The sequence below is a fragment of the Scophthalmus maximus genome, chromosome 18, assembly GCF_022379125.1.
Source record: "Scophthalmus maximus strain ysfricsl-2021 chromosome 18, ASM2237912v1, whole genome shotgun sequence".
Classification (NCBI taxonomy): Eukaryota; Metazoa; Chordata; class Actinopteri; order Pleuronectiformes; family Scophthalmidae; genus Scophthalmus; species Scophthalmus maximus.
The window spans coordinates 20,302,984-20,322,500 of record NC_061532.1 but is presented as its reverse complement, the minus strand read 5'-3'; the positions used below and the strand labels follow the sequence as shown (position 1 = coordinate 20,322,500).

General features: G+C 48.3%; 3 protein-coding genes across 8 annotated transcripts in view; 2 read left to right on the top strand and 1 right to left on the bottom strand.

The window, feature by feature from the left end:
• Positions 1-5,081, bottom strand: part of LOC118290670 (kunitz-type protease inhibitor 1) — a 5,438-nt gene extending 357 nt beyond the window's left edge. Inside the window, exons 1-10 of the mRNA XM_035618474.2 lie at positions 4,533-5,081; positions 4,010-4,161; positions 3,723-3,864; positions 2,615-2,785; positions 2,023-2,058; positions 1,810-1,938; positions 1,656-1,706; positions 1,409-1,579; positions 645-713; positions 1-497 (exon numbers count right to left, since the gene is read on the bottom strand). The exon at positions 1-497 is cut by the window's left edge and continues 357 nt beyond it. Coding sequence (XP_035474367.1) covers positions 316-497; positions 645-713; positions 1,409-1,579; positions 1,656-1,706; positions 1,810-1,938; positions 2,023-2,058; positions 2,615-2,785; positions 3,723-3,864; positions 4,010-4,161; positions 4,533-4,968 — 1,539 coding nt within the window. The 5' untranslated portion in view covers positions 4,969-5,081 and the 3' untranslated portion in view covers positions 1-315. The remainder of the gene's footprint in view (positions 498-644; positions 714-1,408; positions 1,580-1,655; positions 1,707-1,809; positions 1,939-2,022; positions 2,059-2,614; positions 2,786-3,722; positions 3,865-4,009; positions 4,162-4,532) is intronic.
• bub1ba (BUB1 mitotic checkpoint serine/threonine kinase Ba) lies at positions 4,949-9,754 on the top strand. Of its 5 annotated transcripts, XM_035618470.2 has the most exons (17): positions 4,949-5,085; positions 5,866-6,011; positions 6,300-6,333; positions 6,499-6,671; positions 6,778-6,872; positions 6,963-7,042; positions 7,124-7,203; positions 7,492-7,520; positions 7,634-7,673; positions 7,755-7,904; positions 8,066-8,197; positions 8,275-8,369; positions 8,474-8,620; positions 8,888-9,015; positions 9,102-9,255; positions 9,348-9,463; positions 9,563-9,754. In XM_035618470.2, exons 2-17 carry the CDS (start codon positions 5,954-5,956, stop codon positions 9,687-9,689), a joined length of 1,638 nt encoding a protein of 545 aa, XP_035474363.2. In that variant the 5' UTR covers positions 4,949-5,085; positions 5,866-5,953; the 3' UTR covers positions 9,690-9,754. The 5 variants fall into 5 exon arrangements, with proteins under 5 accessions (XP_035474363.2, XP_035474364.2, XP_035474362.2 ...); XM_035618471.2 differs by lacking the exon at positions 4,949-5,085 and having other exon boundaries at positions 5,837-6,011; positions 6,966-7,042; XM_035618469.2 differs by lacking the exon at positions 4,949-5,085 and having other exon boundaries at positions 5,843-6,011.
• A 144-nt stretch (positions 9,755-9,898) lies between these two features.
• Positions 9,899-18,267, top strand: LOC118290667 (serine/threonine-protein kinase PAK 6-like). Of its 2 annotated transcripts, none has more exons than XM_035618468.2 (9): positions 9,899-10,570; positions 14,811-15,047; positions 15,266-15,769; positions 16,125-16,568; positions 16,724-16,857; positions 16,930-17,056; positions 17,196-17,321; positions 17,415-17,549; positions 17,634-18,267. In XM_035618468.2, the coding sequence occupies exons 2-9, from the start codon at positions 14,841-14,843 to the stop codon at positions 17,799-17,801; spliced, it is 1,845 nt and encodes a 614-aa protein (XP_035474361.1). In that variant the 5' UTR covers positions 9,899-10,570; positions 14,811-14,840; the 3' UTR covers positions 17,802-18,267. The 2 variants fall into 2 exon arrangements, with proteins under 2 accessions (XP_035474361.1, XP_035474360.1); XM_035618467.2 differs by lacking the exon at positions 9,899-10,570 and adding an exon at positions 14,198-14,407.
• Positions 18,268-19,517: the final 1,250 nt, after the last annotated feature.

Below are 19,517 nucleotides of genomic sequence, written 5' to 3'. Positions count from 1 at the left end.
TGAATAAAATAAAAATCAAACCTGAGACCCGAACAAACACAAAAGTCATATGAAAAATACTCACTGAGCATCTCAACGTTCAAACAATCTTATCAGTGCTGATTACAATCAATACACTGAATCAATACACATATGTGAACCTTCCACAATACTGACGGACTGATAATAATCATCCACTTTACATTTGAAAGGAAGAGGAGAAATTTTACCACAAACGGTTTCACACTGGAAACAAGTAAAATATATAAACCGCGCACAGGTCTTTGGTCGTCATGGGGACAGTGGTGATGATGTCACAGAGGTGAGCTGATGACATCATACAGGTTTGGTGGTGGTGTTGTAAACCAGCGTGTCCTGCTCTGACAGTGCCACGTGGGCGGGGCCTGTGGCGACGGGCCTATGGGAGCACTCCCTCCTCTTCTTCAGGAAGCAGTAGGTCAGGATGGCCAACAGAGCCAAGATGGCCACCGACAGGATCACAGCCAGCGCTATGGAGCCTGAGGAGGAGAGTGACATCACTTCCTGTCAGATGTCAATTAAACGACTGTCCCCCATGTGTCTGGTATTAACAGACTGTTAGTAAATATATACATATACATATATTATATATATATTATAATAAAGATAATAAAGATGAATCTGACCTGAGTCGTCTTTGTCATCCTCGTCTGTCTCATAACGGTCGAACATGGCTCTGAAGAAGACGCTGCTCTCTGCAGACAAACAACACAGTGCTTCACACTTCTGTGACTCTGCTCATGAGTTCGGATGAAACGATATGAACCATACAGAACTACAGAAAACTACAGAGAACTACAGGGAACTACATGAGACTATAGAACCATACAGAACTACAGAGAACTACATGAGACTATAGAACCATACAGAACTACAGAGAACTACATGCGACTATAGAACCATACAGAACTACAGAGAAATACATGAGACTATAGAACCATACAGAACTACAGAGAACTACATGAGACTATAGAACCATACAGAACTACAGAGAACTACATGAGACTATAGAACCATACAGAACTACAGAGAACTACATGCGACTATAGAACCATACAGAACTACAGAGAAATACATGAGACTATAGAACCATACAGACCTACAGGGAACTACAGAGAACTACATGAGATTATAGAACCATACAGAACTACAGGAGACTATAGAACCATACAGAACTACAGAGAACTACATGAGACTATAGAACCATACAGAACTACAGAGAACTACATGAGACTATAGAACCATACAGACCTACAGGGAACTACAGAGAACTACATGAGATTATAGAACCATACAGAACTACAGGAGACTATAGAACCATACAGAACTACAGGGAACCGTGTGAACCGTTCGGTACAGTATGAATAACACTGACGACAGGGTATTGTACCTGTCACTCCGTCGCAGGTGTCATCACACATGTTTTCTTCCTCAAAGTTGTTATCGTTTCCTTGACAACCACCGTAGGTGAAGCGGTGGCACTTCCTGTCCAGGGGGTCGTAGTACCAGCGCGTGTGACTCGCCCTACATGGCCCAGTGTGGGGGGGCTCTGCACACCGCGCTGGGGAGGGGAGGTTGTTAGCATGTAGCATGTTAGCTTTGATGACTCTTTGCAGGTAGAGACTGAAGAAACAAACCTTTCCTCTGGTTGACGTCGATGCTCAGCAGGTGAGTGAAGGTATGGTTCACTGAGGAAGAGGAGGAGAAGATCACTGCAGGGCTGTGTGTGTGTGTGTGTGTGTGTGTGTGTGTGTGTGTGTGTGTGTGTGTGTGTGTGTGTGTGTGTGTTACGTTTGCTGCAGTGCTCCTCGTCAGATGCGTCGCTGCAGTGCTTCACACCATCACACTCCAGACTTCTGTCCACACAACAGCTGCTACTGCAGCTCAGCTGATCAGAACGACACTCCGACCCACATACCTCTGAACACACACACACACACACACTTATCTGTTACATCATAAATTTTCAAGAGCTGATATGAAGAGGTGCATTGTGGGACAGACCTGTCGAGGGAAGAGTGGCGCCTCTCTCTGACATCACTGTGGACAGAACAACACAAACATGCATCATCAGTGTGTGTGTGTGTGTGTGTGTGTGATCTCAGGTGTGTGTGTGTGTGTGTATGTGATCTCAGGTTTGTGTGTGTGTGATCTCAGGTGTGTGTGTGTGCGTGTGTGATCTCAAGTGTGATCTCAGGTGTGTGTGTGTGATCTCAGGTGTGTGTGTGTGTGTGTGTGTGTGTGTGTGTGTGTGTGTGTGCATGTGTGTGATCTCAGGTGTGTGTGTGTGTGTGTGTGTGTGTGTGTGTGTGTGTGTGCGCGTGTGTGATCTCAGGTGTGTGTGTGTGTGTGTGTGTGATCTCAGGTGTGTGTGTGTGTGTGTGTGTGTGTGTGTGTGTGTGTGTGTGTGCGTGTGTGATCTCAGGTGTGTGTGTGCGTGTGTGTGATCTCAGGTGTGCGTGTGTGATCTCAGGTGTGTGTGTGTGTGTGTGCATGTGTGTGATCTCAGGTGTGCGTGTGTGATCTCAGGTTTGTGTGTGTGTGTGTGTGTGTGTGTGTGTGTGTGTGTGTGTGTGTGTGTGTGTGTGTGTGGTACCTGTCACTCCTCTGCAGGCCAGCAAACACTCGTCTTTGTTCAGGTAGTTGTTGTTGTTTTGTTTACAGCCTCCGAACACAAACTGCTCACAGCCCCCCGTCACAGCGTCGTAACGCCAGCGAGGAAACGCAGCGCGACACGGGCCGACCTTCACTGGCGCCAGACAGAACACTAAAACACAAACACACACGCCATCGGACATTTTATACAGTTTTACATGACACAAAGAAAACAGAAAAAACTATAATAAATAATTGATCAGTCATAGTGTGAAGGTCGTGCCACAGCTAGCTGGTTAGCATGCTAACTCCTGTAGAACCAACCAGAGTTAAGCAGTAAGCTGGTGAGTAAACAGCTGATAATGCTAACATCAGCTACGTAGCAACGGCTAAAACGAACTGCGTCATTTAGCAAAGAGTTTCAAAATTGAAAACACTTTTATAGTATTTATGATTTTCATGCTGCAGCTGACGGAAGTGAAGCCATATGATTTACAGATGCTTGTTTCATCTGATCACATAAATAACATATTCAACTTTGTGTGTGTGTGTGTGTGTGTGTGCCACACTTTAAGGGAGTGCCATCGTGTCTACTGTGTGGAACTGTGCTGGAGGCGTTCACACGTGACTCAACAGTTTTACAAGCTGCTCTCAGATCAGCTCACGCTGCCTCTTTAACTGTTTAACACACAAACAACGTGGTGCACACGATCAATACGCAATCAATCAATCAATCAATCAACCAACCAATCAATCAATCAATCAGTCGTGTGACACGTCTCATCTAAAATCTGCTGAAAGAATTGGACACAAAAGTAAAGATGACAGAATAAAAGTCTCGCAGAGCAGGTTTACTAACTGCAGGGTGTGTGTTTGTGTGTGTGTAATATTCCAGTCTGACCAGTTTGAGTTGAGGTGCGGATGCTTGATGTGGAAATACAAACTGGTTCACTTCACTGAACATCACAATAATGAAGACGATTCAGATTTGATCAGTTCAACTGATCAATAAACTGATCAATAATCGATCCGGAGTCAGCTGAATGTTCTGTCTTTAGGGGGTTTGTCAACAGGATCATCAGAGGACTACATTTCCCATGAGCACTCACAGCTAGACCGCTCTGGGCTGAGGACGTGGACGGTGACCTCGGCATCGTCTGATTGGCCGTTGGAGTCGGTGACGGTCAGCTGGAACACGTACTCTCCGGGCTGCAGGTTCGAGAGCCGCATTTGATCAGGAAGATCCGTGTCCTGCAGAGAGAACCAAGGTCAAACAGCTGATCCGGAGCCTGTCAGTCAAACATGGAGATCACATGACTCACGTGACCCCACACACACACACACACACACACACTGAATGGCTAAGCCCCGCCCCCTGCCATGCAGCAGCCGTTACCTCCATCTTGACGCCGGCCTCGCCGCTCTGCACGCGCCAGCGCCAGTCTCTGATGTGGGCGTCGCCCAGTGCCAAGCTCTCGATGCCGTCCAGCGTCACCGTCTCACCTGGCTGAACGATGACATCACCACCCGCGTTGGCGATGGGCTCACCTGAGGAGACAGTGATTTTCATGTTGCTATGGAGACGCTGGCCCACACCTGCAGTCAGACCGTCACAATAAAAGCAGCTGATAGTCAATATTTGTCATTATTGATCAATCTGCAAGTTGATCGATTAAGTGACGGACCGATCGTCGGACGACGTCATCAGATCTGTTGCTTCTGTCTGAAACATGAATGTGATTGATTATTATAACTGACTTTTTCTAAGTTGTTGCCATGGAGACTGTAGTCTAACAGACAGACCGTTGTCATGTGACTGAAGAAGACCAGGAGATGTGGGTGAAAGCCGGAACGCTCATGTAAACAAAAAAACAAACGGGATCACCGGTATCGATCTGTGACGTCGACCCGGGCCTCACCTGTCCCCTGCGGCCCCGCCAGGTGCCTCTGGAACACGGACTCCCGGATGTAGCTCCGGTACCCGACCTGGTTCACGAACCTGCACACGAATCGGTTTCTGTGGACGCAGCTGAACAGGGCGCAGGTGCGGTTGTGCGCCGCCGCCGCCCCTGCGGTGCCGCGCGGCGCCAGCAGCGCCAGGTTGCAGTGCGGATTCAAGCAGCACGCGCGCTCACAGGCCTCCGGGGACTGCACATGCGCAGTGGCCAGCAGAGCCGCTCCCTCCTTCGCCGCGTCCTCCGCGTCCAGCACGAAGTCGTCCTGACCGGAGCGGAAAGGATCGCTGCAGTCCGCGTCCGGTGCCGCTCCGCCGCGCCGCAGCAGCGGCAGGAGGAGGAGGAGGGAGAGGACGAGGGGGCCCAGGAAGGAAGAGGAGGAAGAGGAGGATGAAGGCATCTTCAGCCGCGGTCAGTGCGAGATTCTCAGGAAGAAGAGTTCACCGCGTGTCGCCGCTCCGCTGCTCTGTCTCCTCACCTGCTCACAGGAAGACAACCGGGCTCTGACGTCACCCAGGTGTGTCCAGGAGGCGGAGACAAACAAAGTCTGATTAGGTCACATTGCTAATTTGCATATCTCTATGACGCAACCATTGTAACCCACCGTTATAATAAATCAATTCATTCATAAAACGAGGTGAGAATTTTATTAATCACCCTGTTAATAAAACATGTCTCATAAAACTATAAATTAATTAATTTTCTTTATTTCTGTTTATTTTACAATCAACTACATGATTATTGTTGTATGAGCAAAAGTGTCATTGCCTGGCATATGATTATAAGAGGGGTCGTTCAGTGATTTTGAAGTGGGGTTGTATTGTAACATGTTTCCTTATGGATATGGAGATCAGCGATGTCATTTAACGGAGTTTGGAGGAGAAATGGAAGTAGCCTAAGTCTGAGTCCCACTGTTGCAGAGGGGACCACCAAAAACCTCTTTTTCGCCACATTTTAAAAGGTTACCTAAAAAAAAAATCATTTCAATTGTACGGTAAAGGACGTATTTATTTCACTGCTTCAGTTTTCCGCCAGACAGCCATTAAAGTTTGCACATTTTTTTCAAGCGTACTTCGGCCATGTATCACTGCATTTAAGAATGTGGCGAAAAAGAGGCACCGCTTTCTGGGTGGTCTCCTCCGCAACGATAGATCTCCGACTTTCCCTTCTTCCACTTCTCCCCCAAACTCTGTTGAATGACATCACTGATCTCCATCTCCATAAGGAAACATATTAACGATGTATAAGTAACAATACAACCCAATTTCAAAACCACTGAACTATCCCTTTAATACAGATATGTCAGTGTGCAGTTCACACTCCGACCGGCGGGGGCGCTGACAGGATCTAGGTCTAGACGGAAATGACGTCTCAGTGTTCGTCCAATGAGAGGCGCGGCTGCAGGTTCAAACGGAGCCGAACCAGCGGGTGGATCAGTTTCAGGTCAGACATCAAACTTTAACGTTCATATTTTCTTTATCGACTCAAACGTCACCGTCGATGTTTAACGAAGTTTAACGAGGTGAAATGTTCCGCTAACGGTCGCTCCTTCACCAGCAGCTCTGCCTCAAATCAAACCGGTTCCGAGCCTCAGAGGATTTAACGGATGCGGTTCTGATCCGGTTCAGTCCGGTTCCACTCTGGTGTCTGATGAAGTGACTTGTCTCTGAATCATTGATCTTGTTTTCATTTGTCGGTCAGACTGAGCTCTGATTGGTCCGTCACATCCAGGTGCCGCCATGACGGAGGATCAGCTGAACGCACAGTAAGAGAGTCACGTGTTCCTCTAACTGTCCTCGTGCTCATGTTTATTCTTCTACTCTCGTGCATCCTGTAATACGATGATATTGTTGTTAACCTGTACTATGACATCATCATAACATGTACTATGACATCATGTGTTGAATTCGTGTGACCTGATTGGCTGCAGGCGGACTCAGAGCGAGATGCACCTGAGCACAGGGGCGGGGCCTCAAGAGGAGGGCGGAGTCAGGCAGGTGAGCGAGTACTGCAAAGATCTGCTGATGAGAGGACGAGAGGAGCTGAGTCTAGAGGAGCTGAGGGCCGAGAGATACTTCAGGCACAGGCAGAAGGACGTGGAAGGTGCGTTCACTGACCTGACGACTGTCTGTGACCTGACGACTGTTGGCGACGCGTTCGCTGACCTGACAACTGTTAATGATCCGTTCACTGACCTGTGTTTCCTCAGAGAGGCTGAAACACCTGACGGAGGTGAATGAGCAGCTGAATCAGGAGCTGGAGGAGAAGACAAGACTGTTTCTGCTCAGAAAATCTCACCAGCAGGTAAACAACAATACTACTACTATACTAATACAATACTTATACTACTACTATACTACTATACTAATTCTACTACTACTATACTCCTCTCAGCAGGTGGGTCCTGAAGCTCCAGCTGCCACCTCCTTCCAGATCTATGACGAGTCCCAGTCCGCTGCCGCTCGGCCTGCTGGGTAATAAATGCTGCATTCACACTTGTGGCGTGAATCAGCTGTGACCGCACTTTTTAAGTGTGGATGTTTGTCACCAAACAGAAACTCTGAGCTGCAGGACGACGTCTTCCTCCGTCCTGACGAGAGAGGACTGTGTCTGAAGATCCAGTTCCCCCGACCGGGTGAGTCTCTGGTCCTGGACCAGGAGCTGCAGAAGACTGATGTGTTGATTGAACGTCAGAGTCAAAACAACATGAATATGAGCAGAATGTTTCTCCTTTGAAGACGATAGAGAAGATTTGTGTGTGTGTGTGTGTGTGTGTGTGTGTGTGTGTGTGTGTGTGTGTGTGTGTGTGTGTGTGTGTGTGTGTGTGTGTGTGTGTGTGTGTGTGTGTGTGTGTGTGTGTGTGTGTGTGTGTGTGTGTGTGTGTGTGTGTGTGTGTGTGTGTGTGTGTGTGTGTGTGTGTCAGGTGGTGCTGGTCCGTCTGAACTCCCTCAGGTTTGTAAAATCCCGTCATTGAACATTTCACTGTTGTTTGAATGTCACATTTTAAAATCATCACTTTCAACTGTAAAGAAACGTAATGTTTCTCCTCTTCTTCTTCCTCTCAGCGTCTCCAGGCTGAAGACGTCTGTTGTTCAGAGTCTGGAGGTGAGTTGTTGTTCATCTGTTCCTCTGGTCGATCGTCAGAACTTGGTAAGTAACGTGTGACTATTGTCGGTCGTCCTGCAGAACTGCAGACTCCGCCCCCAGACTCCGCCCCCCAGGAGCCCGACTCCAAAACCACCAAGAAGCTGAGTCCCATACAGGAGACGAGTGTTGAGGCTGGAGACCGCAGTCTCGTGGACCAGCACCAGGACCAGAACTTGACTCCAGCAACTGGTATGTCGTCGTGATGCAGAGCAACAGAAGCAGCCGTTTGTCATAATCAATTCATCTGCCGATAAAGCATCAATAATCAATATTGCTGATCAGTATTTTCATATTGACATAATCAAAAGTGTAAATCACATGACCTCTGACCTCCTGTGATCCCGGACCAGTGGGCCAAGCTATGGATCCCTGTGACCCGGAGGTCCGCCGGCGGCTGTTGGACGTGTGTGATGTCACTTCCTCTCCCGGTTTTCACTGCGAGTCGCGGCCCCTCCCACCTGTGTGCGGCCGCCTGCAGCTGGGTATGACATCACGACTCACAGACATTGATCTCCGATCGATCGACGGTGAGAACTGACGAGTGTGATGTGTTCACCAGGGGGCGACGTGTATGATATCTACTCCACGGTCGTGGACGGAGGAAGTTTCTCTGTCTACAAAGCGGCGTCGGACGACGACTACGTTCTCATCAAGGTGAGACTGCAGTTACCATGGTGACGAGCAGTTGAGGCTCATGGGTGTTGTAGTATCTGCCTGTTAAATGACAGACAATTGGTCTCTTGTCACCATGGTGACAGGTGGACCGCTGCCGAGTCCCCTGGGACTTTCACCAGTTGACCCGTCTGAAGATGAGCTCGGCCGCCGCGCTCCCTCTTATCAGCTGCTACCTGTTCCTTGACGGCTGCGTCACAGTCTACACCAAACCACCTGACCACATGTTCACGGTGAGTCACTTCCTGTTCACGCCCCCACACAAACACACACACAGGTGTGCGACTCTGTGTGCGACTCTGTGTGTGTGTGTGTGTGTGTGTGTGTGTGTGTGTGTGTGTGTGTGTGTGTGTGTGTGTGTGTGTGTGTGTGTGTGTGTGTGTGTGTGTGTGTGTGTGTGTGTGTGTGTGTGTGTGTGTGTGTGTGTGTGTGTGTGTGTGTGTGTGTGTGTGTGTGTGTGTGTGTGTGTGTGTGTGTGTGTGCGCGCGCGCGCGCGCCAGGTGCTGACGGAGTGCCAGGACTCTGTGGTTCATATCGTGGTCCTGCTCCTGCAGCTGGTGTCGCAGCTTCACTCCTGCAGGCTGCTGCATGCGGCGCTGCAGCCGAGCATCCTCACCTGCTCCTACAGGTGGGTCAGAGCCTGGGGGTTGGAGTCAGCTCAAAGGGGGGTGGTCATGTGACTCTGCTGACTCTCGGGGTCTGTCTTTGTTCCAGGGGTCTGATGGATCTGGACTCGGTCTTCCCGGTGGACTGGTCGTGGTCCGTGGACCTGGACCTGCAGCAGGACGTGACGTCGGTCCAGCAGCTGCCCACGGCTCGGTCCTACGTCAGTCTGGGTCTGCTGGAGCCGACGTCTCCGCCTCAGCTGGTACCACCTCCGACACGCCCCTCCCCTCTGCACACACACTCCCTGTTCACTGGGATTGGTCGATACTAACTCCTCCCCCTCCGCCCCGTCAGATGGATCTGGTGGGCGTGGCCGAGACCGTCCACATGCTCCTGACCCACAGCAGGATGGTCCTGGTGAAGGACGACGAGGGCTGGACGGCCGAGCGCTTCAGCAGAGACGAGTCCTGGTACGTGCCACTTCTATATGATCATGATTATTATATCATAGTTTATTTCACGTGTCGTGACTCGGTTTAAACCCAGTCCGTGTCCTCATCTCTCTGCAGCGACGTGTTTCCCGGGACGTGGATGACATGGTCGAGGTTTTTCCGGTCGCTGCTGAACGCCGGCGGCCGCTCGTCGCTCTCCGTCCTGTCGGAGCTGACGGATCAGCTGTCGGATCTTAAATACTGACGCTTCTGTTTGTTCGTTCATTTCCTGTTTTCATGTTTTAAGTAAATAAATAACTGTCATGTTTATATTTCTGCTCCGTTCGATGAGATGAAGAGAATCATAGAAGAGTAAATGTATAAAAATAAAAACCAGAGATCATGAACTTAGTTTAATTAATAAATAGTCAGATGAACATCAGAGAAGACTAATGTACATGCTGTAGTTGTGACCTGTGGCCAGCAGGGGGCGCTGCGCGTGCAGAGGACATTTGAATATCAGTTCAAAAGAGTCAGAAATATGAAAATATATTAACCCTATAATATGTTTTCTCGTCGCTGACTCGAAAATAATGTCAAATGTTTCATGGGCTTTCAGCTGCGGCCCATCTGATACTTATATATCAGAAATATGTAATAACGATAAACTTATTTTTTATAAAATGAAAACACAAATATAAAGAATTTGAATTAAGGATATAAACAATATTTTGTAACATGAACTATAAACAAACATCTTTTCTGCATCGTTCATTCTGTAAAATAGAAGTTTTCATATCAGTTCTGACGAACCGTAGTGCGTTCATGTTCATCAGGAAACGTGTGTGTGCGTGTTTGTGTACGTGTACGGACGTTAACATGTGATCCTTTGCTTTCACTCAGTCTTTCTGATCATCAGTCGTTGACGACTCGACTGAACACGATCGTGCCAATAAAGCTGCTTTGAATTTGAATTTGGAGAAAGAACTATCAGTCAAGCTAAACTCCGCCCCCTCCCCCATACCTGAAAGGAGGTGAGACAAGTACGAGCGAGCTGGAGCGAGAGAGAGAGAGAGTCTGAGAACAACAGCAGGAACCAGAACAGACTCACCTGGACTTCACCTGGGCTTCACCTGGACTCTGGAGGTCAGTAGTTGTGTTCTGTGAGGGTGAAGGTTCTGAAACCAGACTCTAATGGTTCGATGAAGAACCATCACCCTCTGTTCTCCATGAGAAATGTTTTGCACCGTTAGAACCCAGAGATTTTATAAACAGATGTGTGTGTGTGTGACAGTAAACTGATCTGAGAACGTTTGTTTCTCTGAGACGACTCTGGTGTTAAAGACCAGACTGTATATAAAGATGATCAGAGACTGTATATGAAGACGATCAGAGCCTGTATATAAAGATGATCACTGACTGTATATAAAGACGATCAGAGACTGTATATGAAGACGATCAGAGCCTGTATATAAAGATGATCACTGACTGTATATGAAGACGATCAGAGCCTGTATATAAAGACGATCAGAGACTGTATATGAAGACGATCAGTGACTGTATATGAAGACGATCAGAGACTGTATATGAAGACGATCAGTGACTGTATATGAAGACGATCAGTGACTGTATATAAAGACGATCAGAGACTGTATATGAAGACGATCAGAGACTGTATATGAAGACGATCATTGACTGTATACAAAGATGATCACTGACTGTATCTAAAGACGATCAGACACTGTATCTACAGACGATCCCTGACTGTATATAAAGACGATCACTGACTGTATATACAGACGATGAGTGACTGTATATAAAGACGATCATTGACTGTATATAAAGACGATCAGACGCTGTATATAAAGACAATCACTGACTGTATATAAAGACGATGACTGACTGTATATAAAGACGATCACTGACTGTATATAAAGACGATCACTGACTGTATATGAAGACGATCAGAGACTGTATATAAAGACGATCACTGACTGTATATAAACACGATGACTGACTGTATATAAAGACGATCAGAGACTGTAAATAAAGATGATCACTGACTGCATATAAAGACAATCAGACACTGTATATAAACACGATCACTGACTGTATATAAAGATGATCACTGACTGCATATAAAGACGATCAGTGACTGTATATGAAGACGATCAGAGACTGTATATGAAGACGATCAGTGACTGTATATGAAGACGATAAGTGACTGTATATAAAGACGATCAGAGACTGTATATGAAGACGATCAGAGACTGTATATAAAGACGATCACTGACTGTATACAAAGATGATCACTGACTGTATATAAAGATGATCACTGACTGTATCTAAAGACGATCAGACACTGTATCTACAGACGATCCCTGACTGTATATAAAGACGATCACTGACTGTATATAAAGACGATCAGACGCTGTATATAAAGACAATCACTGACTGTATATAAAGACGATGACTGACTGTATATAAAGACGATCACTGACTGTATATAAAGACGATCACTGACTGTATATGAAGACGATCAGAGACTGTATATAAAGACGATCACTGACTGTATATAAACACGATGACTGACTGTATATGAAGACGATCAGAGACTGTAAATAAAGATGATCACTGACTGCATATAAAGACAATCAGACACTGTATATAAACACGATCACTGACTGTATATAAAGATGATCACTGACTGCATATAAAGACGATAAGTGACTGTATATAAAGATGATCACTGACTGCATATAAAGACGATAAGTGACTGTATATAAAGACGATCACTGACTGTATATAAAGATGATCACTGACTGTATATAAAGACGATCAGACACTGTATATAAAGACGATCACTGACTGCATATAAAGATGATCAGAGACTGTACATAAAGACGATCACTGACTGTAAATGAAGACGATCACTGACTGTATATAAAGTCGATCACTGACTGTAAATGAAGACGATCACTGACTGTATATAAACATGAAGCTAACACCTCTCAGATTCAGAGCCTCCATCTTGTGCTGGTGACGTCATGAGGAGTCAGAGTCAGTGACGTCGTGATCGTGAGTCTCAGACTAGTCTCTCTACCTGCTCAGTCCCTCAGGGTTCTGTCCTGGACCTCATCCTCTTCTCTCCATCCATCAGCACATGTTTTCCTTCAATACGCCGATGACACACAACTCACGTGGTCCTTCCACAGTCTGACACCAGGTGGCAGCAGAATCTCTGCTGGACATCAACACGCACCTGAAGCTCAATCTGGACCCAGATGCTTCTCGTCACCATGGAGACTCTGTGGTTATGGAGCTGGTGTGACTCTGGAAGACCAGATGTTCTCCTTCAGATTCATCCTCCACAACATCAGGACGATTCGTCTATTCCTCACTGAGAAGGTGATTCAGGTGTTGGTGCAGGTTATTGTCGTCTCACGTCTGGACGACTGAGACTCCCTCCTAGCTCGTCTCCCCACATGTGACCTCCGACCTCTGCAGCGACCCGGTTGGTCCTCCCACACCACACTGCTCCTGACCCTCTGTGCTGTGATTGGTTCAGGCTCTTTCATCCAGAACATACCTTCACTCTGCTCCTTCCTCAGTGCAAGGGGGCGGAGCCCCCGCTCATCTACATCCTGTTTGTTTTCTGTCCTGGTTCTTCATTGGTGGAACGAGCTCCACATCAACATCAGGACAGAAGAAACACTTCAATGTTTTCTTCTTACTCTTATTTAAGAAAATCATCAAATGTTCATGTTTAACTTCTGGGTTCAGCTCCAAGTGAAGTGGAAGAAGATGCCATGTTTGTTTTGTTTAAGATGTTGGTTGATAAAAATATTTCATGAATATATAATCTGATGTTCATCTGGATTAATTTAGGACCAGGAACCAGGAACCAGGAGACAGGAGACAGGAAGCAGGAAGCAGGAGACAGGAGACAGGTGACAGGAGAAAGGAACCAGGAGACAGGAGACAGGAGCCAGGAGCCAGGAGACAGGAGACAGGAGCCAAGAGACAGGAGACAGGAACCAGGAGACAGGAACCAGGAGACAGGAGACAGAAACCAGGAGACAGGAGACAGGAACCAGGAGACAGGAGACAGGAACCAGGAGACAGGAGACAGGAACCAGGAGCCAGGAGACAGGAGACAGGAGACAGGAACCAGGAACCAGGAGACAGGAGCCAGGAAGCAGGACACTGGAGACAGGAAGCAGGAGACAGGAACCAGGAGACAGGAGACAGGAGCCAGGAGACAGGAACCAGGAGACAGGAACCAGGAGCCAGGAGACAGGAACCAGGAGCCAGGAGACAGGAGCCAGGAGACAGGAGACAGGAGACAGGAGACAGGAACCAGGAGACAGGAGACAGGAGACAGGAAGCAGGAGACAGGAGCCAGGAGACAGGAGACAGGAGACAGGAGACAGGAACCAGGAGACAGGAGACAGGAGCCAGGAGACAGGAACCAGGAGCCAGGAGCCAGGAGCCAGGAGCCAGGAGACAGGAGACAGGAGACAGGAACCAGGAGACAGGAACCAGGAGACAGGAGACAGGAGACAGGAACCAGGAGACAGGAGCCAGGAGACAGGAGACAGGAGACAGGAACCAGGAGACAGGAGACAGGAACCAGGAGACAGGAACCAGGAGACAGGAACCAGGAGACAGGAGACAGGAGCCAGGAGACAGGAACCAGGAGACAGGAGACAGGAGCCAGGAGACAGGAACCAGGAGCCAGGAGACAGGAACCAGGACACAGGAGACAGGAGACAGGAGACAGGAACCAGGAGCCAGGAGCCAGGAGACAGGAACCAGGACACAGGAGACAGGAGACAGGAGACAGGAACCAGGAGACAGGAGACAGGAGACAGGAAGCAGCTGGGACAGACTCTACAGAACTGACTGCAGGTCAGAGTGAACGTTCTCCTCTGGTGACTCAATGTTCATGTCTGGTCATGTAGAGTCGGTTTGATTCCTCAGGTATGTCAGTTACACCCTGATCACACACACACACACACACACAACTCACACACACACCTGACATCTTCCTTCTCCACATCCTCCTCCACCCCCTTAACAAACAGTTGCTTCATCTTCATCTTCACATGAAGATGAAGATGAAGTTTGTGTGTGTGTGTGTGTGTGTCTGAGCTGTGTGTGTGTGTGTGTCTGAGCTGTGTGTGTGTGTGTCTGAGCTGTGTGTGTGTGTGAGAGTTGTGTTTGTGTGTGTGTGTGTGTGTGTGTGTGTGTGTGTCTGAGCTGTGTGTGTGTGTGAGAGTTGTGTGTGTGTGTGTGTGTGTGTGTGTGTGTGTGTGTGTGTGAGTTGTGTGTGTGTGTGTTGATCCTCCATCATGTGCTGTTGTTGTCTCCCTCATCGCTGCAGTTTCTTTGGCGTCGCTGCGTTGCCGTGGTGATGTTCCGTCGCAGGAAGAGGAGGCGCCGGCCGGAGATCTCGATACCTCGAGACTTCCAGCACCGTGTGCACACGTCATTTAACGCTGCCACGGGATGTTACGTGGGTCTGCCGTCACAGTGGCAGAGTGTCATCGACACGCTGAGGAGGCCCCGCCCCCTAGTGGACCCGTCCAGGGTCACCGAGGTCGAGCTCGGACCCAAGAAGGTCAGAAGGTCAAACACACACAGACTCACACTGTCCCACAGTCCTGACCTCTGACCTCTGACCTGTGTTAAGTGACTCAGATCATTTGTCAACATGTAGATTCATCTGTGGATCAGATTTATTAAATATATAAATGTCATATGATCATTACGTGAATCAAAATGTTTCCAGATGAACTTGTATGAATGTATAAACGTATAAACGTCATGTGACTGCAGACGATTGTTCGCGGGAGCTTCGTCGGCCACGGCGACTACATCAGTCACGTGATCTCTGAGCTGAGCCGTCTCTCCGTCTCCAGCTCTAACTCTCTGCGCCGCAGCAGCCCGTCGGCACGGAAACGGGCCCGGTCGCTCGGGCGACTGGGAGAACTGCCGGAGGACGATTCGTACCAGTACCAGGAGCTCAGTCGGCGTGGAGACGGCGGCGGAAGCTCCACCTACTGGCAGGACCGGATCCGACGGGTCCGCAGCGAGGCCGGCCGCCCCGAACTGAACGGAGCTCCGCGAAGAGCCGAGTCCGAGGCCACGCCCCCCACCACTGGGACAGGTGTATGTTACACCCACGGCAAGTGGGCGGGGCTCAGACAGAGGACGACTTCCTGTCAGGACAACCTGCAGCATAGCGTGGAGACAGACGGCCGAGGCATCAGTCACCTGCCCGACCTGCTGACCTCCTCCAGAGGAACTCCCAGAAGGCCTCACTCCTCTTATGACCTCCACGTAAGACAAGTGATCAGATGTGGTCAAACGGCAGCGTGTTAGCTTAGCTTAGCATAAAGACTGGAAACACGTGACCCCGAGTCCTATCAGTTTGTGTTTTGCTGTTAAATAAATGTTGGTCAATGAGCGTTATCACCATGGTAACCAGAGTCTATAAGTGAAAAGACTAACCTTCAGTAGCCCCGCCCCCCAGGCAGTGTCATACCTTCATTATGGAAATAAGAAAGAACTTCGTCATATCTATAAATGTTTTCTTTAAAAGGTCCTGACATGTGGTGGCGCTGTTCATCACCACAACAGGAAGTGTTTCTGTGACGATGATAAGTGATGATCAATGTCCCCCTCCTCCCCCCAGCTCCCCTCCCCCCTCCTGCTGCCTCCCCCCAACAGCACCAGCAGCCCCCTCATCACAGGTCGTGGGTTACCTCCGCGCTCACTCCGCCCCTCCTCCAGCTTCAACATAGTTCCACCGGGACTGCCAGCCCTGAACCACGAGCTGCCCTGCCCCTCGCCCCCCGGATCACCGGGCCGCGCCCCCACCCGGCTCGACCCCTCGTCCGCCCAGCTGACGGTACTTGACGGAGGTCCTCAGAAAGTGACCCATGAGCAGTTCAAGGCGGCGCTGCAGACGGTGGTGGATCCGGGCGACCCGAGGACGACTCTGGAGAACTTTGTGAAGATCGGGGAGGGGTCGACGGGCGTGGTCTGCATCGCCCAGGAGAGACACGGCGGGCGGCAGGTGGCGGTGAAGATGATGGACGTGAGGCAGCAGCAGCGCCGAGAGCTGCTCTTCAATGAGGTACAGGCGGGGGCGGGGGCGTCTGGGGGCGGGGCTTCATTCAGGTTTATGTTTTTGAAGTTCAATTTTTACCTCGGTCTGTCAGGCAGACATGAACATGAGTCATCGTTCACACGGTGACCTGTGACCCCATCCCGTCACCTGTGTGCCCTCAGGTGGTGATCATGAGGGACTACAGGCACCGAAACGTGGTAGAGATGTACCGCAGCGCTCTGGTGGAGGAGGAGCTCTGGGTGATCATGGAGTACCTGCAGGGCGGCACTCTCACCGACATCATCAGTGAGACCAGGTGAGCAGGAAGTCGACTCACTTGTGTGGCGTTTCTCTTCGGGTCAGAGTCAACAGCGTCTCTGTGTCTCAGGCTGAACGAGCAGCAGATGGCGACGGTGAGCGAAGGCGTCCTGCAGGCGTTGACCTTCCTCCACTCACAGGGGGTCATCCACCGAGACGTGAAGAGTGACTCCATCCTGCTGACACTGGACGGGAGGGTAACACACACACACACACAAACTGAAAGAAGGAACACAACTTTATGTATGAACTCATTGAAAACTGTTAATAACAAATTCTTCTTCTTCTTCTTCTTCTTCTTCTTCTTCTTCTTCTTCTTCTTCTTCTCTGCTGCAGATCAAACTGTCCGACTTCGGTTTCTGCGCTCAGATCAGTGATGATGTTCCGAAGAGGAAGTCTCTGGTCGGGACTCCGTATTGGATGGCTCCCGAGGTCATCTCCAAAACGCCGTACGGTACCGAGGTGACAACCACACATCCGGTCACACGGACACGCCGCCGCTGAGCTCCACCATGTGACCTCTGATAGTTACCTGTTTCCTGTTTCCTGTCTCAGGTGGACATCTGGTCTCTGGGCGTCATGGTGGTGGAGATGGTGGACGGAGAGCCGCCATACTTCAGTGACACACCCATCACCGCCATGAAGAGGCTGAGGGACGAAGCCGCACCGAACGTGAAGAATGTCCAGCGGGTCAGACACACACACACACACACACTTTGGTGATGTCACACTCAGTTCTGGCAGCAGTTGATGATGTCACTCTGCTGTGTTCAGGTGTCTCCGGTGTTACAGGACTTCCTGGGCTGCATGTTGACGCGTGACGCGTTGCAGCGCCGCAGCGCCGCCGACCTGCTGCAGCACCCGTTCCTGCTGCAGGCTGGGTCGCCGCGCTGCCTGGTGCCCCTGGTGGAGCAGCATCGCAAACGCACGTCGCTCTGCTGAGCAGCTGGGAGCCTGAGCCGAGAACCGCCTCCCGATTGGCTGTGGACGTCAACCGCCAATCACGTGCCAGTGTGGCTGCAGGTCCCTCCCATCCCTGCTGCCCGTCAGACCTCCGTGAGCCAATCAGGTGACGCCAGCAGCACGCCAACAGCCTGAACACTGAGTAGTGATGTCATAAGGGTCACCTGAAGAAACAAACATAGTTTAAACATGTGTTTGTGTGTGTGTGTGACGAAGCAGCTGTGTAGAACTCGACTACATATAAACATTTTATTCAAACAGAAAACTTGACTTTGTTAATAAACTGATTTTTATTCTAAACTTTTCTATCACATCACTTGAAAATGACAAGATCATAAAATGTAGAATAAATGATAAAGGATTTAATTTTTTCTTCAAAGAGTCGATCAGCTGTTATTGTAAAAACGTTCAAATCAAAACATCAATAAAAAGATTCATGATTCTCTTTGGGATAAAAACATTTTCTGACTTTTCAAACCTGCACATTTGTCTGAAGTTAAAGTTAAACCAGAAGGTTATTTTACATCCCCCCCCGGGACAAAGTATGAGTCGTTCTATTTGAGGCCGACGAGTAGAGACGTCAGAGATAAAGAGACAAACACTCGAGTCCGTCACGTCACACTCGTCATATCTGAGACAAACTAAATAAACTTCTGCTTCCACTCTGTCAGAAGTTTGTGTCACTGCTGGATACTTGAGTTTTACAGAATATTCATGGTTTGACTAAGTATCACAGATATTTATTAAAAATGACGTTCGTTTCATGTTTTGTTGCCAGAAGATGAAAACGTCTCCTGATACAGAATTTAGTGAAGTTAAATAAGAAAAAAGAGGTTTTCTTATGTTTTTATTTACTGTAGTTATTTTCTAAAGGTTCCTCGTCACACTAAAGCTCTTTGTTGGACGGACGAGGACTGTGTGTGTGTGTGTGTGTGTGTGTGTGTGTGTGTGTGTGTGTGTGTGTGTGTGTGTGAGTGTGTGTGTGTGTGTGTGTGTGAGTGAGTGAGAGTGTGTGTGTGTGTGTGTGTGTGTGAGAGACTGTATGTGTGTGTGAGTGTGTATGTGTGTGTGTATAATAATAATAATATTAACGATTATTAGAATTTATTCCATATATAAACATGTTTTTTTGCCTGTAGACAGAAGCTTTGTTTCTCTTTGAATTAATCCTGATGAAATGTAACGCTGTGACAACGAAGCTCCGCCCCCATCTGTTTCCATGGATCTGAAATAAAAACCATGATGTTTAGAACATTTCTTGTTGCAGCTCCTGATGACATCATTACATCAGAGGAGTAGAGAAACACGTTCATATCTGAAAAAAACATTTACATAGTTCAAATAATCACTTATGGAGAGTTGAGAAATATTTTATTCATGTTTCTATATTTAGAATTTTTTCTGGATCAATATGTTTTATGTTCATTAACAAGGTTGTTGAATCAGGAGTCAGATTTTTGTATTTTTGTCATTTATAACACGGTTTCAGTTCTTTATTTTGTTATTTGTATTTCAACGGTTATTTGTAAGTATTTGAAGATTTTCCAGGAAATGACGTCACAGTAAGAAAAATATCGGCGAAGGAACCGGAGGAACATTTCTGCTGCAGAGGTCAAAGGGTTGGAACCAGTAAATGATGAACTTCGAATTGAAATGAAACTTCGAATGGATCAACAGTCGGATACTAAATGTTTT

Coding starts and splice junctions, on each gene's coding strand:
- bub1ba (XM_035618470.2), top strand. CDS start 5,954: ATGAGAGGCGCGGCTGCAGGTTCAAACGGAGCCGAACCAGCGGGTGGA. Junction 6,334..6,498: donor GAGGATCAGCTGAACGCACA/GTAAGAGAGTCA, acceptor GATTGGCTGCAG/GCGGACTCAGAGCGAGATGC. Junction 6,873..6,962: donor TCAGAAAATCTCACCAGCAG/GTAAACAACAAT, acceptor TACTCCTCTCAG/CAGGTGGGTCCTGAAGCTCC.
- LOC118290667 (XM_035618468.2), top strand. CDS start 14,841: ATGTTCCGTCGCAGGAAGAGGAGGCGCCGGCCGGAGATCTCGATACCT. Junction 15,048..15,265: donor TCGAGCTCGGACCCAAGAAG/GTCAGAAGGTCA, acceptor ATGTGACTGCAG/ACGATTGTTCGCGGGAGCTT. Junction 17,057..17,195: donor TGCTGACACTGGACGGGAGG/GTAACACACACA, acceptor TCTCTGCTGCAG/ATCAAACTGTCCGACTTCGG.